Source organism: Azolla caroliniana, unplaced genomic scaffold, assembly GCF_043228905.1.
Source record: "Azolla caroliniana isolate FFs.n. ecotype wild unplaced genomic scaffold, voAzoCaro1.0.p SCAF_3, whole genome shotgun sequence".
NCBI classification, from domain to species: Eukaryota; Viridiplantae; Streptophyta; class Polypodiopsida; order Salviniales; family Salviniaceae; genus Azolla; species Azolla caroliniana.
Window position 1 is genome coordinate 154,956 of NW_028230438.1, and position 17,517 is coordinate 172,472.

General features: G+C 45.3%; 1 protein-coding gene across 1 annotated transcript; it reads left to right on the plus strand.

Moving 5' to 3' along the window:
• The first annotated feature begins 1,324 nt into the window (after positions 1-1,324).
• Positions 1,325-1,956, plus strand: LOC147865691 (uncharacterized). The gene is made up of 2 exons (XM_087317521.1): positions 1,325-1,518; positions 1,644-1,956. The coding sequence occupies exons 1-2, from the start codon at positions 1,325-1,327 to the stop codon at positions 1,954-1,956; spliced, it is 507 nt and encodes a 168-aa protein (XP_087173647.1).
• Positions 1,957-17,517: the final 15,561 nt, after the last annotated feature.

A 17,517-nucleotide genomic window follows, 5' to 3' on the forward strand; every position in this document is an offset into this window, starting at 1 on the left:
AGCCACGAGCCCCGATTGATGTTAATATACATCATGATGAGTTGCGAAGTACGCAAAACTTTCTTCGGGATATGCAAGATATGTTGCATATTGCACGAGATAATATAAAAACAGCTCAAGATAGAGCGCATTTTTATGCCGATCATCATAGGCAACCTCGTGTATTCAACCCTGGACAGAAGGTATTTTTACGTGTACCTCACAATTCTAAGACATTGTCTACGGGTAAGTGCGCTAAGTTAGCCCCATGGTTTTGTGGACCTTTTACAGTCCTCAAACGCATTGGGTCATCAGCCTATCGTCTTGCTCTTCCCGATGGTGTTGGAATTCATCCAGTCTTCCATGTGAGTCGTCTAAAAGAACTTCTAGGTTCTGGCGAGAATACAGTTACAACTGAAACTCTAGTTACTTCTGAAGAATTATCTTCTAAACCACATGTACCAGAAAGAATTCTCGATGTTAAAACAAAAAAATTACGTACTAAACAAATCCGAGAATTTAAAATAAAATGGATGGATAAATCAATAAAAGATGCCACATGGGAACGCGAAATTACTCTCAGAACTAATTTCCCTAACTTTCCATTGCAAGAGTGCAATGTTTTAAAGAGGGGGAGTATGTTACGGGCATGACCATTTAATATCCCGTGGTGAGAATTTACCGTAGTATTCTATACACGTGGATAAGTGTGAGGGTTAAACGAGAGTGTAAAGAAGGGGAGGATTACTTTTAATCCTCGGGATTGAGACAACCCATTAGGTCAAGTGTGAACTTGCCTGGGGGCCTTGGGTATTGCTATAAATAAGAGGCCTAGCTACCCTCATTTGATCATCTTTTTGACTACATCGAGACTCTGCTCTTGTGGTGGGTCAACTCTTGTAGCGAGTGCGCCAGCACCAAGTACGACTCGACGCCACGGCGGTGGTATGGGACGCCGATCGAGGCTCGAGTCCGTCTCGATCCCTTCGCTCGGGGGTGGTCGGGTGGATCGGCACCCTTCTTTCTCATTCTCCTTTCTATCTATCATTTGTTTATCCTTATCTTAAGCTTACTTTAGTACTTAGATCTCTAATACACAACTGGTGGAGCCAATCATTATCTTTATTGTCCCTCATATGCCTTGGAAGTTGGTGCAGAGGATGATTTTGACAATGGATTCTTTTGTAATGAGATTGGTGTACAGGTGCCTAAATTTAGAGAGGAGGAATATGAAGGGGAGTTACTACAAATCGGGAAATTCTTGCAAGCACAAGAAGGAAGCCTTGATTGGACACCAAAGGATTTTTGGTTATTCAGGAAGAAGGTTATGAGTTTTTCTTGACAGATGGTTATCTTTGGAAACTTGCAAAGAAATGTTAAGGATCCTCCAACTCGAGCTATCAGTTTACAGGTTCAGAAAGATAAGATTATTTCATATTTTCATGATAGTCATTGGGCTAGACATAAAGGAGTGGTAAATATATTTTTGAAGATTAAGGATCAGTATTGGTGGAAAGGAATGTATGCGGATATTCAAAGGTATGTGGAATCATGCATTGAATGTCGATGTATTCTGATGACAAGGTGAGAGATGAGTTGCATCCGACATACTCACCTTTATTGCATTATTAGTGGATGGTGGATATAGTTCATATGCACACTAGTCTAAATCAAATGAAATACTTGGTTCTTGCTCGAGAGGATTTGTCCAACTTGGTGGAAGGAAGACCTCTCCGAAAAAAGTCTACATCGGCCGTTCTAAAGTTTTTATTAGAGGATGTAATTTGTAGACATGGTAATGTTGGGCAAATTGTAACTGATCGAGGGGAGCTTGGTTCGGATGAGGCTCAAATGTTCTTCCAAAGATTCGGGATCCGATTGACTCTGGCTACTGCATATAATCCAGAGGGAAATGGTAAAGTGGAAAGGGGCCATGGTCCAATTGTGAAAGCTTTGGTCAAAGCATGTGATGGTTGAATTTCTATGTGACCTGACATGCTACCTTATGCTCTCTGGGCTGATAGATGCACTCACAACTCTGTTACGGGATTTATGCCATCAAAACTGCTTTTTGGTCAGAAGCTTATTATGTCAACGGAGCGGATGATTTCTACTGTCAAGAGAGAGAGAGAGAGAGAGATTATATTATCGTCTTCGGAGGTCAAATACGACCTATGAGACCAAAAATATTACATTTCGCGTGATATGTGTGAAAGTGAGTAGTGACTCTCGATGTTCAAGAACTTTACCAATGAATGTTGCAATCGAGAGTGCACATTGTGGTTGTGAGAGGAATTCATGAAAAGATTGGGCTCGATCGAAGAGATGTGGAAAGCATGGTCGAATATGATCAAAGGTAGAGCATTGTATCAAAGTGTGATACTCAGACTCGTGAACTTGTTTAGGGCAAAGTGTGCATAGCCGACCACTCTCATCACTTGTACCCCAACGCCCTGTTTCACATCGCAATGCATGTGAGCTAAGTCACATGGAAGCAGTGGTTCGAATGGCAGATAACGGTACGGGCTCTAACATGTATGGATGTGTATGATTTCCCCGTTCCGCAAAGAATATGGTTTTGTAGTTAGGTGAAACATGTGTAGTATAATGTGTGAAGCGTGAGCCTCCACATTTGTCCCATGTCATGATACATTGGCGTTGCAAAAATGCCTCATTTACAGAGGAATCTAATGATGCATCATGAAGCAAGTGTCTCGTATCCCATCTACCAAACCATTTTTCTATATCTTGCATCCAACCGGAACACAAAACTTTGCTTTTATGTGTCTTTTGGATCTTTTTGCTTGCTTCCCACGCAATTCTAGGAAGTCGATGTGAGGAACTTTTTTGAACCTTAAGCATGTATTCAACAACCCTTTCCATGGCCATGATCTCAATGGGAAGCGATCCCGTCTCAAGGAAGAGGAGGGTGTAGGGTGTTTGTTTCTTAACTTGTAGTAACTTGGTAAGAAAATGCTTTTGGACATTTTCAAACTCTTTCCACATAGATTTAGGGATACTACCGCCCCATACTTCCACCCCATAGGGAAGAACCGGTGTCACCAAAGTGTCAAAAATGTTGGGAACTTGACGTTCCTTATGTCCGACGCTCGGCCACAACCGAGATTCTTTACATACACAGAAAAACAGGCAATGAAACGCGACACAAAAGAGGAGAAAATAGTACACAGGAGGTATACGTGGAAAACCCCAAAATAGGGGAAAAACCACGGCAGCCCACAAGCTGCAAACTGTCTCTATGTAGAAAAATACAACAGTGAGATCACTGAGGCAACGACATCGTGCTCACAGATCTTCGCCACAGGCGGCGGTTACAACGGAGGCTACGACCTCGTCTCTCTCTCTCTCTGTACAGTTACGCGCTCTGATTTCTTCTTGCACCAACAAGGAAGAATAATAATCACACACATGATCCTAAAGGTTTGCCCTAAGTCATATTTATACTAATATGACTTTTCGGCTATTTACAAATGTAGCCTTGATGGGCTTCATCCGGCTCTCCGCAGTCGGGCCTACACTATCCGACTCTCCGCAATCGGGTACTCCTCATCCGGCTTCCCGCAGTCGGGCCTACACCATCCGACTCTCCGCAGTCGGGTACTCCTCATCCGGTTCATACCGTTTCGGCCTCGGCCTGTCGGCCTCGGCCGAGTTGGTTCGTCGGCACTGTTCTTCTCCCTTCCCATCCGGAGGGACCTGTCTACCAACAAAAAGGATATTTCTTGAGGACCCAACACTTAATATCTCCACGATTGCATGTGTTCTCAAATGCATAGTATGCCTGCTTGCCCGCCTCTAAGCGGCATGTAGCACATTCATTCCATCTATGATTTGAAGGAACTTCAAGGCCAAGATATTTGAAGCTTTCCACACATTCAAGTGGCTCATTGTTGTACATAATGCATGGTTTATCTCTTTTTTGGCTCTTCACAAGGATAATCTTTGTTTTAGAGAGAGAGAGAGAGAGAGAGAGAGAGAGAGAGTGAGTGAGTGAAAGAGAGAGAAAGGGAAATATTGTATTGTAGAGATTAAAAATGGATTACAAGGAGTAGACAATAGAGTGCTACAAAATGGCATTGAAACAATTTAGGTTTGGGATGACTGATAGATCCCTATTTATAAGTAATAGAGAACACTCTAGAATATTCTAGGTCATCCTAGAATGTAGAGTAACCTAGAAGGTTTCTATTCTAGAAGGTTCTAGTGTATAGAACACTCTAGAATATTCTAGGTTATTCTAGAATGTAGAGTAATATAGAATATTCCTATGATATTAGATTATATATTCTAAAAACTATACATATGAGAATATTAATACAATGGTTAAGGATTTGACATGTGTACAACAAGGTCGTGGGTTCAAATCTTTTCGAGGCATGATGTGAGTGTCATCATGACACTATCCCCCTTCCGACACGTTTAGCCAATCGACCAAGTAATATAGCTTGTTGCGCACGATTTTAGAATCGAGAATGGCAACAACCTCAAATTCGGGTGCATCCAAGAACTCAACAGGTGGTGGGGGTGTCGTAAGACGACTTGGAATTGAACTTGCAGTATAAGGTTCCAAAAGGGATACATGAAACACCGGATGAAGACGCATGTGCGGAGGGAGCCCAAGACGAAATGCAACATCACTTATCTTACCATGTAAGGGTCAAAACATTGGTAATCCAATTTACTACAAGGCCGAGTGGTCTTGATGTTGTGTTGGAGAAGCCATACATGATCCCCAACGCGGAACTTTTTTGAGGAGTCTAGGCGATGACGATCCGCAAGTCTCTTGTGTGTAACTTGAGCATCATGCAAATTGTGGAGAATGGTAGCATGAATTTCTTGGAGGCAACTAAGACAATCCTTAGCAGCAGAGTTGGTAGGAACGTGTGGATGCGCATTCATCATCCACCGAGGATGACAACCCGTATTTGCTAAAAATGGGGAATATCCTATAGAAGAATGGCCTGAGTTGTTGTAAGCGAATTCAGCCAAGTGCAAAAAATCAACCCAATCATCTTGTTGATAGTTGATGAAACAACGAAGATATTGCTCCAAAGTCTGGTTGGTACGCTCAGTTTGGCCATTAGTCTCGGGATGATAGCCCGAAGAAAGCTTAACCGAAATGTGGAAAAGTTTGAACATGTGCTTCCAAAACTTTGAATTGAATTGTGGACCACGATCACTAATAACATCATCCGGTAGACCACGATGCCTAAATACCTCCCGCATAACGAGATCGACCACCTCTTGACTAGTAAGACTTTGTACATGGCAAGAAGTGTGCCATTTTGGTAAGTCGATCCACCACGGTGAGAATTGCATCAAAACCTTTTGAAACTGGGAGATCAGTACTGAAATCCAAGGATATAGACTTCCAAGGAATATCCGGAATGGGAAGTGGTTGTAGTAAGCCATAGGATTGGTGTCGAGAACTCTTTGATCAACAACATATATCAAAACTGCAAACATACTCAACAAAATGACGAAGGCGGGGCCACCAATTCTTGAGTTTTGCGAAATCAAAATAACCAGCCATTGGTGACTCATGGAAATGTTGTAAAACTTGTGGTCATGGGGGACCATCAGGAACATACAATAGGTTTTGCCGAAACAGAAAACCACCATGACAATAGAACTGACGATAATCATTACGAGAGTTTTTCAACTGTGAGCAAGAAGCACGATCCGGGACGATATGATCCAAAACATCCTTGGCGAATTCATCAGTGGCCATATGATCTCGAATGGAATCAAGAAGAGTGGAACCTTCAAGTGCTATTATGGCATTAACTACCATTAATCGTAGGCGATTAGGACCCAAAAGGATTTGTTTTTTATGCTCGAATGCAGGTTCCCTTGGACGAAGTTTCATATAGGAGTGCCAAGAAAGACCATCTTCTTTGCCTTGCTGCATCCCAGGGCGATATATGATGACAAAGTCGAAGTGAGTCAAAAATTGCGCCCACCGGGCTTGTCACCGACTCAAAACTCGAGCATTTTGAAAATATCTCAGGTTCTTATTATCGTTGTAAACAATGATCTGCTAAGAAGAACCTTCTAGAAAATGTCGCCATTGTTGAAAAGAATCCACAATTCCAAGAAGTTCTTTGTCATGGATCTCGTTGTTTACCTCTACAGCTTCAAACTTCCAGGAATAAAAGGAGACAGGTTGTAGTTGTCCATCATTTCCAGTTTGCGATAGGACACTCCTAGTGCAAAATCGGATGCATCGGCATCAAGGATGAAGCCTTTTGTTGGGTCGACATGTGCTAAGATAGGTGTCGTTGTAAACACTTGTTTTAAGCTTTCGAATGCCTCGGCTGCATCTGAACTCCATATAAATGGCTGATTTTTGTGTGTGAGTTGAGTGAGCGGAAGCACGACCTTGGAATAATCTTTAATAAATTTTCGATAAAAATTTGCAAACCCGAGAAAACATTGCACATCGCACACTGAAAGGGGCGTTTGCCACTCTAAAATTGCTTGTACCTTCATGGGGTCCATAGCGATACCATCTGATGATACAACATACCCCAAAAATTCCACTTGTTTCTGGCCGAAACTACACTTTTCTAATTTTGCGTAGAGACCATATTCTCAAAGTCGACGCGGTACTTGACGAACATGTTCATCATGCTCTTCTTGGGTCTTCGAGTAGATTAGAATATCATCCAGGTAAACTATAGTGAAGATATCGAGAAAATCTCGAAAAAATATCATTCGTCATATGTTGGAAAACTCCAGGTGCATTCGTGACACCGAATGGCATCACAGTATACTCAAAATGTCCATAGAGAGTGCGAAAAGTTGTCTTCCATTCATCCCCTAGGCGAATCCGAACTAGATTATATGCACTGCAAAGGTCTAACTTTGTGAAATATTTTGCTCCACTGAGACGTTCCAAAAGATTCAGGATTAACGGTAGAGCATATCTATTCCGGATAGTCACTTTGTTTAGCCCTCGATAATCCATGACCAACCAAAGAGTCCCATTCTTTTTCTTAACGAAGAAGATAGGTACGCCCGCAAGGGATCTAGAATGCTGAATGAATCCGTTTGCCAGATTCTCATCAATATATTCCCGCAAAGTCTCTAGCTCTACATGGGAGAGATTATAAATTGGGCCCCATGGAGGTTCTTTCCTTGGTTGTAAGTCAATAGGGCAGTCATATGGCCGATGCTCCGGCAATGTATTGGCCTTTACCTTATCAAAGACATCTGACAACTCTTTGTATTTCTCTGGTAGTTTAATGTCCGCTTCATGTAAAGTGGATCATGGAGTTGCTACTATTGCGAAGACGAACATGGTCTCGTTTCCCCCTTCCTCACGCAACTGTCATAGAGAGATGGTCGATAACTCAGGGGATCTAGTATCACATGTCGGAGAGAGGGATGCGGGGTTTGTGCTTTTTTCCCAGGTCTCCTCAATTGTTCTTTTCATCCAATCAATCTTCGGGTTATGGATTCAAACCAAGGGAGACCTAGCACTATTGGGTGTTCCGGACTGCGAATAATGTTGAAAAAGATTATGCTTGCCAAATCGCAAGGAACTATCCGAATTGGCTCGGACTCCTCGACTATATCTCTTGATGCTATGGGACAGCCATCAATGACTCCTACGGCTACTAGGCTTGGGACTTATTCAAGAGGATGTTTTGTGACAAGGCATATTCACTATCCATGAAACAAGAGTTGGCTCCAGAATCTAGGAGGGTAGAGGCTAGGACTCGATGACATGTAGATGTGGTAAGCTCGACTTGTGCAGAAAAAACTCGACTCGCTTGATTTGATGAAATGGAACCACGACTAGGAACTAACTCTACGTAGCTAGGATGGTCCAACCAAAGGGCTCCTATTTTGGCCGGACTTACTCGTTTAACACATCCTCTAATTGGCTCAAGACATCGAATCTATTTTCATGGCATAGACTATGAGGCTTACTTATGTTATTAGAAGTAGCAATGGAACTCCAAGTAGGGTTGTCATCGGCACTTACTTAGTATACTTGACGTCTAGGTTTATGTGGACAATTTACAGCTATATGTCCTAGACCGCCACAATACAGGCATAGTGTCATGGACATGACAACAGTCATGTCATGATTCGAACTCGTGAACTATTGTATTTAATCGATATGTTTTAACCAATACATACGACTCATAATCATGTTACCTTACTAGATTATTGTAGATTATCTATTCTACATGTAGGATTTTAGAAGCTTCTGGAAAGCTCCAGAAGCTAGAACATTCTAGAAGCTTGTGCATGAAAATGAGTTTTTGCATGGGCTACATTTAGAGCCCATAAACATGTATAAATACAGGGGTTCACCTTGGCCTTAGTCAAGGTGAACAAACTGTCATAGACAAGTAAACGAGGCTATATACTAAGAGAGTGAGAGAGAGATCATACAAAGTTGGTTTGCACCTTTGGTCAAAACATCATCGCCACTTCTCGATAATTTTCCTGATTTCCTACAAGAGTTTGAGGCGACATTTGGGGATACGGATCGACATCGAACAAGCCTTACCAAAATCTATTCATTACATCAAGGTAAGTGTCCAGTGTCTGTTTATGCATCTAAATTTAGACAATTGGCATGTGATGTTCAGTGGGACGACCAACCCCTTTGCGACCATTTTCGTCGGGGCATTCGAAGTGATGTTAAGAATCTACTACTAAACTTCCCGGAGCCGACTTCATTATCGCAAGCCATCAAGCAAGCAGTCAGTTGTGACAACTGCCTTTTTGAACTTTGACAAGAGGATCGGGCGACTTCCAAGTTGTCGCCCTTTCTCCACGTTAAACCTATGGTACAACCCCAAGTGACTACGAGATCTTCTCCAACGACATCGTTCAATGATCCTATGCCGATGGAAATTGATCGAGCTTGAGCCCCACTCACCAGAGCCGAACGACACCATCGACAAACCAATGGGCTATGTCTATACTGCGGCGTCTCTACCCATCTAATTCGTTTTTGCCCACTCAAAAGAAATCTGCGACAAGTCTATCGGGACAATCCAACTAGTGGATCCCAACATTCGGAAAACAACAATGTCCAACTACATTAGGAGCCATGCGGTTGGACAACAGACATACATGTTGCTCCCAAAGTTCTACTAATGACTTTTCCTTCGAGGTAACTCTCTGTTTCCAGTCTATTTCAATTCAATCCTTAGCGCTACTCGATTCCGGGGCCACGACGTGTTTTATGGACGAAACGTTCGTTTGTAAACACAACTTTCCTATTGTTCAGTTGTCCAACCCTATCCCAGTTGAAGCTATCGATGGGCAAATGCTCTCCTCTAGCGCAGTCACCAAAGCCACGGTCCCCCTCATTTTGCAGCTCAGGACCCATTAGGAGGCCTTATCATTTTACCTCATCACGTCACCACGACATCCAATCATAATTGGTTTGTCTTGGTTGAAAGCAAATAACCCTATTATAGATTGGCACAACCACACACTTACTTTTCAACCGCAAACTCACATGGAGGTTGGAGCGGCTTCCAATGTCACTATGTCAGAATGGCCCAAATCGTTTTCTATCGAGCACTACGCCATTCAACTTAGACCAATGCACTTGGCTGCTCATGCCCCAATCACAATGCACTCCATCTCAATGGGCAATGATGCAAAGTCAAGTACCCCAGCTTTGTTTCCTATGAAAGCCAATATGGACTCGGTTCCATCCAAATATGGTGACTTTGATGATGTGTTCGAGAAGAAGAATGCAGATCACTTACCGGAGCATCGACCATATGATTGTCTGATCGATCTACAGGAGGGCACATCTCCACCCTTTGGGCCCATCAATGGTCTCTCAGAACCAGAACTAGAGGCTCTTCGCACATATCTTGATGAAAATTTGGAGAAGGGCTTCATCCAACCATCTAAGTCACCAACTAGGGGCCCCATCTTGTTTGTGAAGAAAAAGGATGGATCGTTGCATCTATGTGTGGACTACTGTGGCCTCAATAAAATCACAGTACATAATCGATACCCTATACCTCTCATCCTAGAGCTCCTCGATCACCTTCGTTGTGCACAGGTCTTCTCCAAGATTGACTTGCGGGGAGCATACAACTTGGTTCAGATTAAACCTGGTGATGAATGGAAGACGACATTTCGTACGCGATACGGACACTTCGAGTACAAGGTAGTGCCTTTTGCACTCACCAATGCTCCAGTTGTTTTTCAACATATGATGAACGACATATTTCGAGAATATCTCGATCACTTTGTCATTATCTACCTTGATGACATTCTTGTCTTCTCGTCAAGCATTGAAGATCATACTCACCACGTTCGATTGATTCTCTCGAAACTCAGGGAACATGGCCTCTATGCCAAGAGAGAAAAATATGAGTTTGATTGCAATTCCATAGAATTTCTTGGTTATGTTATCTCCCCCCCGAGCATCACCATGGATCAAAGGAAAATCAAGACAATTCAAGAATGGGCCACTCCAAAACGAGTAAAGGATGTCCAATCATTCCTTGGTTTCGTAAATTTCTATTGGCGATTTATCAAGGGGTTGTCCGTCATAGTCCAACCCTTGATTGAGCTTACTCTTAAAGGGATGTCGTTTCAATGGACTCCATCTACTCAACACGCCTTCGACCTACTCAAGGAAGTTTTTACCCGGGCTCCAGTCCTCCTTTACGTCGACCCTACTAAACCTTTTCAAGTTGAAACAAATGCCTCTGACTTTCCCATTGGTGCCATCTTATCCCAACCCGATGATGATGGCATCCAACATCTGGTGGCGTACTACTCCCGAAAATTCACAGCTCCAGAAATCAACTATCCCATCTACGACAAGGAGCTCGCGGCTATAGTGGGAGCGTTCACGGAGTGGAGACCTTACTTGGTTGGGGCGCAACATCGGGTTCAGGTATTCACAAATCATAAAAATTTATTGTATTTCTCAACAACCCGTACTTTGAATTGGCAACAGGCCCGTTGGTCAACTTTCTTAACCGATTATGACTTTGAAATTGTCTTTCGACCAGGGGCACAAAACATGAAGGCTGATGCTCTTTCACGACAGTCGGATTTTGAGTTGAGCCCAAGGGATGATGCCTATGCTCAACAATCTCAATGTTTGCTTAAACCAGATCAACTCTAGCTCTTCGCCACATGCATGCTCCATGACGACTCTTTGTTGGAGGAGATAGCCAAGATCTTATTGATCCGTCTAAATCCAAGACCAAGGAAGACCTTGACCACTTCAGATTCGAGGGGGGATTGCTTTACCGAGACCAACTCTTATATGTTCCGGAGAACCGATGTTGAACTCAAGTTCTCCAAAAGTGTTATGATTACCCACTGGCTGGTCATTTTGGCGTTACAAAGACACTCGAATTAAGCTCATGAGGATATTGGTGGCCTCAACCATGGAAGTTCGTCAAGGAATTCATCAAGACATGTGATACTTGTGCTAGATCCAAAGTCGTCCACCATAGGCCATCTGGGTTGCTCCAACCACTTCCCATTCCCAACCGGCCTTGGGCATCAATTTCCATGGATTTCATCATTCATTGACTTGCCTCTTGTCCACGGATATGACACAGTGCTCGTCATGGTAGATCGGTTTACAAAGATGGCTCATTTTGCCCCTTGTGCAAAGACTATTTCAGCAGAAGCAACAACCGATCTATTTTTAAAGAATGTGGTGTGGCTTCATGGGGTCCCGGATGATGTCACCTCAGATCGCGGACCCCAATTTGTCTCTCATTTTTGGCGGCAGATCCTTCAAACATTGGGCACAACAGTGAATTTGTCTTCGTCCTATCATCCTCAAACCGATGGCCAAACGGAGCGGGTGAACCAAATTCTTGAGCAATACCTTCGATGCTCGCTTAGCTACCAGCAAGATGATTGGATTGACCTCCTACCCTTGGCAAAGTTCACATATAATAATACGCTACATGGTTCAACTGGGGTCACCCCATTTTTCGCCAACTATGGTTTCCATCCTCGCTTCAGTATTTCGATCGCTGGCAACTCTGTCAACCCGTCAGTGGAAGGAGGTGCTCGTATTTTAGCCGACATTCATCAAGACCTCTCCCTCGAACTCATCCTTGCAAGGGACCGGTATAAAGCACAAGCTGGTCGACATCATTCTGCTACACCCGCCTTTGCAGTTGGTGATCGGTGTTTGATCTTAGACTCAGTTGTGGCCGAGCGGTGTTCATCGGAGCGTGTAGTTCCTGTCAACTGGTATCAGAGCGAAACGACATAGAAAATGGACGATTCGTTGGGAGGCATGTTCAAGCTCACCGGCTCCAACTACTCGGTGTGGAAGTCGAAGATGAGGGACATGCTCGTTGTTAAAGACCTCTGGCTGCCGGTTCAGTTCGGGGACAAGAGACCGGACAAAATCGACGCCGCGATATGGGAGGTAATGCACATGAAGACAATGGCATACATACGGTACTTTATCGACATGAGCCTCTACAACAACTTCAATGAAGAGAGCAAGGCTCATGAGCTCTGCGAGAGGATCGGCATTATGTTTCAGAACAAAAACATTGTTAACCAGGTTTCGGTGTTCCGGAAGCTAGTAAGACTCCGGTACCAAGATGGCTCTAGCATGGCGGAGCACATCAATGCCTTCCAGGGGCTGATAAACCAGGCAACATCATTGGAAGTACCTCTTGGAGAAGTGCACTGATTTTCTGGCCGGTAAACAAAACCGGACCTCCTTCCGAACAAAGCCACCGATGAGACGTAATGCACCACTGGAGTTGGTGCATACTGATGTGTGTCAAGTGGACACAAAGTCACATGCCGGATCACAGTACTTCGTGACGTTCATAGATGACCATAGCCGGAAGCTGTGGGCCACACCGTTGAAGACGAAGGATCAGGTGTTATCCGTGTTCAAAGAGCTCCACGCAAGAGTGGAAAAAAAACCGGCTGGAAGCTGAAGGCGGTTCAAGCAGATAACAGAGGTGAATACCGGGGGCAGTTCGAGTACTGTCACTCGAAGGGAATCCGGCTCGACTTTACCGTGCCGAAGACGCCGGAACTAAACGGGTTGGCCGAGAGGATGAACCGGACCATAATGGAGAGGGTTCGGATTATGCTGGCGCATGCAAAACTACCCAAGAAGTTTTGGGTTGATGCACTGTCGACGGCGACATATGTGATAAACAAATCACCCTCAGTACCCATGGACGGAGACACACCACTGAGAGTATGGACCAGTAAGGAAGTATCCTACCGGCATCTGAATGTATTCGGGTGTCTTGCGTATGTGCATGTAGCTAAGGACTGGAAAGGAAAACTAAATCCGAAGACCCGGCCATGCATATTCCTCAGTTATGGCGACGATGAGTTCGGCTATCGAGTGTGGGACCTGGTCGACAAGAAGGTATTCCGAAGTCGAGATATTATCTTCATGGAGGACAAGACGCTCGTTGATTGGGAGTCGGAGAAGAAGATAATGAACTCTGAGTCGACCGGTAAGGATCGATTCTACAATGACCAGACCCAACCGGCAAGAGACCGGTTAGCACTCGAGGAACCAGTCGTTTACGGTGAGGATACCGAACCGGCAGAAAAAAAACTAGAGGAAGTTGAAACCGGAACCGGCCAAGACCCCAAATCGGATTCGGATGAAGAGCGAATGGAGGGCCCGGTTACCGAAGCCCAAAGACGGAGATACCCTCTCAAAGAGAGAAGGCCCCCCCGAAGATTTCCGGATGAAGAGCATGTGCTGCTAACCGATGAGGAGGAGCCAGTAAGCTTCGAAGAAGTGAAGGATGACACCCACAATCGCAAATGGTTAAGTGCTATGCAGGATGAGATGGATTCCCTACATGAGAACCATACGTACGAATTGGTGGAGTTGCCGAAAGGAAAACAGGCACTCCGAAACAAGTGGGTGTACAAGTTGAAACCGGGAGATGCCAGCAACCACCCGAGATACAAAGCCAGGATCGTGGTGAAGGGGTTCCAGCAGAAGAAGGGCGTGGACTTCGACGAGATATTTGGCCCGGTAGTAAAGATGACCTCCATCCGGACGGTGCTAAGTATAGCGGCAAGCATGGACCTCGAGGTAGAGCAGCTGGACGTGAAGACGACATTCCTTCACGACGACCTCGAAAAGGAGATCTACATGCAGCAACCGGAAGGATTCATGGAGAAAGGGAAGGAGCAACTGCTTTGCCGGTTGAAGAAGAGCCTGTATGGACTGAAGCAGGCTCCCAGACAATGGTACCGAAAGTTCGACTCCTTCATGACCGATCAAGGGAACCAGAAGACGCAGGCCAATCACTGCGTGTTTGTGAAGAAGTTCGAAGGAGGCAACTTCCTAATACTCCTTCTGTACGTGGACGACATGTTGATCGTCGGACGGGACCAAGCCAAAATACGGATGCTGAAGAAGGCCCTCAACCCGACCTTCTCAATGAAAAACTTGGGTCCGGCAAGACAGATGTTGGGGATGCATATCATCCGAAACTGGCCAATGAAGCAGTTGTGGATGTCATAGGAGAAATACGTGACAAAGGTGCTTCAACGGTTCAACATGTCAGATGCGAAACCGGTCGGATCGACACTTCCGGCAAACTGCAGACTATCTGGTAAGCAAAGCCCGAAGACGAAAGCAGATAAGGCGGATATGATGAAGGTTCCATATGCCTCTGCCGTTGGGAGCTTAATGTACGCAATGGTGTGTACCCGGCCAGATATAGGATACGCAGTCGGAGTGGTGAGCCGGTTTATGAGCAATCCCGACAAGGAGCACTGGAACGTGATCAAATGGATACTCCAGTAATTGAAGGGCACTTCAAATATGCATATTCGATTCGGCTCCGGTAAACCTCAACTTGACGGTTTTATCGATTCGGACATGGCGGCTGATGTGGATACCAGCCGGTCTACATCCGGGTATGTAATGACATATGCAGGGGGAGTTGTTTCGTGGCAGTCGAGGCTGCAGAAGACGGTTGCGTTGTCAACCATGGAGGCGGAGTACATGGCGACTGTGGAAGCCGGCAAGGAAATATTATGGATGAAGGACTTCATCGGAGAGCTCGGTATCCGGCAAGATGAATACCGGCTCTATTGCGACAGTCAAAGTGCCATCCACCTTGCTAAGAATGTGGCCTACCATTCCCAGACGAAGTATATCCAGCGAAAGTATCACTAGATCCGGGAAAGAGTAGATGACCAGGAGTTCGCGCTGACGAAGATCCACACGGCCGAGAACAGGTCAGATATGCTGACCAAAGTACTGATACCCGACAAGCTGGATGCATGCCGGAAACGGATCGGACTAGTAAGACATCCCATGTCGGAGTAAAGGGGGAGTTTGTTAGGAAACAAGTCCCTCCGGATGGGAAATGAGAAGAACAGTATTGATGAGCACACTCGGCCGAGGCCGATAGGCTGAGGCCGAATCCGGATTTGGAGTACCCGGCTACGAAAGACCCGGTGAGAACCGGATGACAAGTACCCAACAACGGAAGACCCGGTGAGAACCGGATGAGGATTACCCGGCATGAGCCGGATGGTGAAGGCCCGATGACAAGTGCTCACCGGATGAAGGGACATATTTGTAAATATGTTTCTCTGAGAGTCCATCGGGGCTATATTTGTAAATAGCCGGAAAGTCATATTAGTATAAATATGACTTAGGGCAAACAGAGAAGTGTAGTTGTTGTTGTCATTATTGTTGGCGCAAGATTAGAGCGCGTAACAGTGTACAGAGCGAGAGAGAAAGAGGAAGAGGTCGTTGCCTCTGTTGTAACCGCCACTTGTGGCGAAGATCATGAGCACGAGGTCGTAGCCTTCGTGAACTCACTATTGCAACCATTGTGATATAGTGATAGTTTGGAGTCTGTGGACTCCTGTGGTTTTTCCCTCTCAGGGTTTTCCACTTTAAACATCCTGTGTTCTCGTCTCTCCTTTGTGTCGTCTGTATTCATTCCCGTTTTCTGTGTTTGATCTTAGACTCGGTTGTGGCCGAGCGGTGTTCATCGAAGTGTGTAGTTCCTGTCAGTAACATACTGATAGTTTGCAGTCTGTGGACTGTCGTGGTTTTTCCCGTGTTTGGGTTTTCCACGTAAACATCATGTGTACTCTTCTCTTTACTGTGTCCTGCGTACATTATCCGTTTTTCTTTGTTTGATCCTACACTCTGTTGTGGCCGAGCGTGGTTTGCGGAGCGTGTAATCCTTTCAAACTGGTATCAGAGCGAAACGACACAGCAAAATGGACGATTCGTTGGGAGGCATGTTCAAGCTCACCGGCTCCAACTATTCGGTATGGAAGTTGAAGATGAGGGACATGCTCGTGGTTAAAGATCTTTGGTTGCCGGTTCAGTTCAGGGACAAGAGACCGGACAAAATCGACGCCACGATATGGGAGGTGATGCACATGAAGACAACGGCGTACATACGGTGCTTCATCGACATGAGTCTATACAACAACTTCAATGAAGAGAGCAAGGCTCATGAGCTCTGCGAGAAGATCGGCATTATGTTTCAGAACAAAAATGTTGTTAATCAGGTTTCGGTATTTCGGAAGCTAGTAAGACTCTGGTACCAAGATGGGTCCAGTATGGCGGAGCACATGAATGCCTTCCAGGGGCTGATCCACCAAGCAACATCATTCGAAGTACCTCTCGCCGATGAGGTACTAGCACTACTCCTGCTCGGTTCCCTCCCAGATAGCTGGGAGACGTTGGTTGTCACTTTGGGCAACGCCAGGCCGGAAGGGAAACGGTTATCCCTGGCAAGAGTGAAGTCGAGCTTGCTAGATGAGGAGGCGCGTTGGAAAGACAAGGATATGAACTCTGACTCCAAAGCGCTCATTACCGAATCGGAACGCGGAAGACAAAGGAACCGTAGTCCCCAGAACCGGGAGAAGTCGGGGACACGGTCAAAGTCAAGGGGGAGGCCTACCTGCTTCTATTGCGGCAAGCCGGGACACTCAACCGGTGATCACGGTTGTGTCTGGATGGGGAATGAAGGTACATGCCGAATTGTCGGCATAGGAAACGTGTGGCTGGCAACCCACCAGATGCAAGATGCTGTTGAAGGATGTCCGACACATTCCGGAGGTTCGTCCGAACTTGATATTAGCCGGTCAGCTAGATGATGAAGGCTACACGGGTAGCATCCGGAACGGTGTTATGAAGTTCAGCAAAGGGAGCCTGATTGTGGCTCGGGCCCGGAAGGTAAACACGTTGTACCTGATGAATGCTCGGTTATGTCCGGAGGAAGTGAACGTGGCATCCGACACTGCCGATGAGCTATGGCACAAAAGGCTGTGTCACATGAGCGAGAAGGGGATGAAGAGGCTTGCAGACGACAACCTCATTCCAGTGAAGAACGTGCACTTGGAGAAGTGCACTGATTGTCTGGCCAGTAAACAAAACCGGACCTCCTTCCGATCAAGGCCACCAATGAGACGTAATGCACCACTGGAGTTGGTGCATACCAATGTATGTCAAGTGGACACAAAGTCACATGCCGGATCGCAGTACTTCGTGATGTTCAT

What these genes read in the sequence shown, in the direction of transcription:
- LOC147865691 (XM_087317521.1), top strand. Translation starts at nt 1,325, where the DNA reads ATGGTTATCTTTGGAAACTTGCAAAGAAATGTTAAGGATCCTCCAACT. An exon ending in ATGTATGCGGATATTCAAAG is followed by an intron (nt 1,519 to 1,643) that starts GTATGTGGAATC and finishes TATGCACACTAG; the next exon opens with TCTAAATCAAATGAAATACT.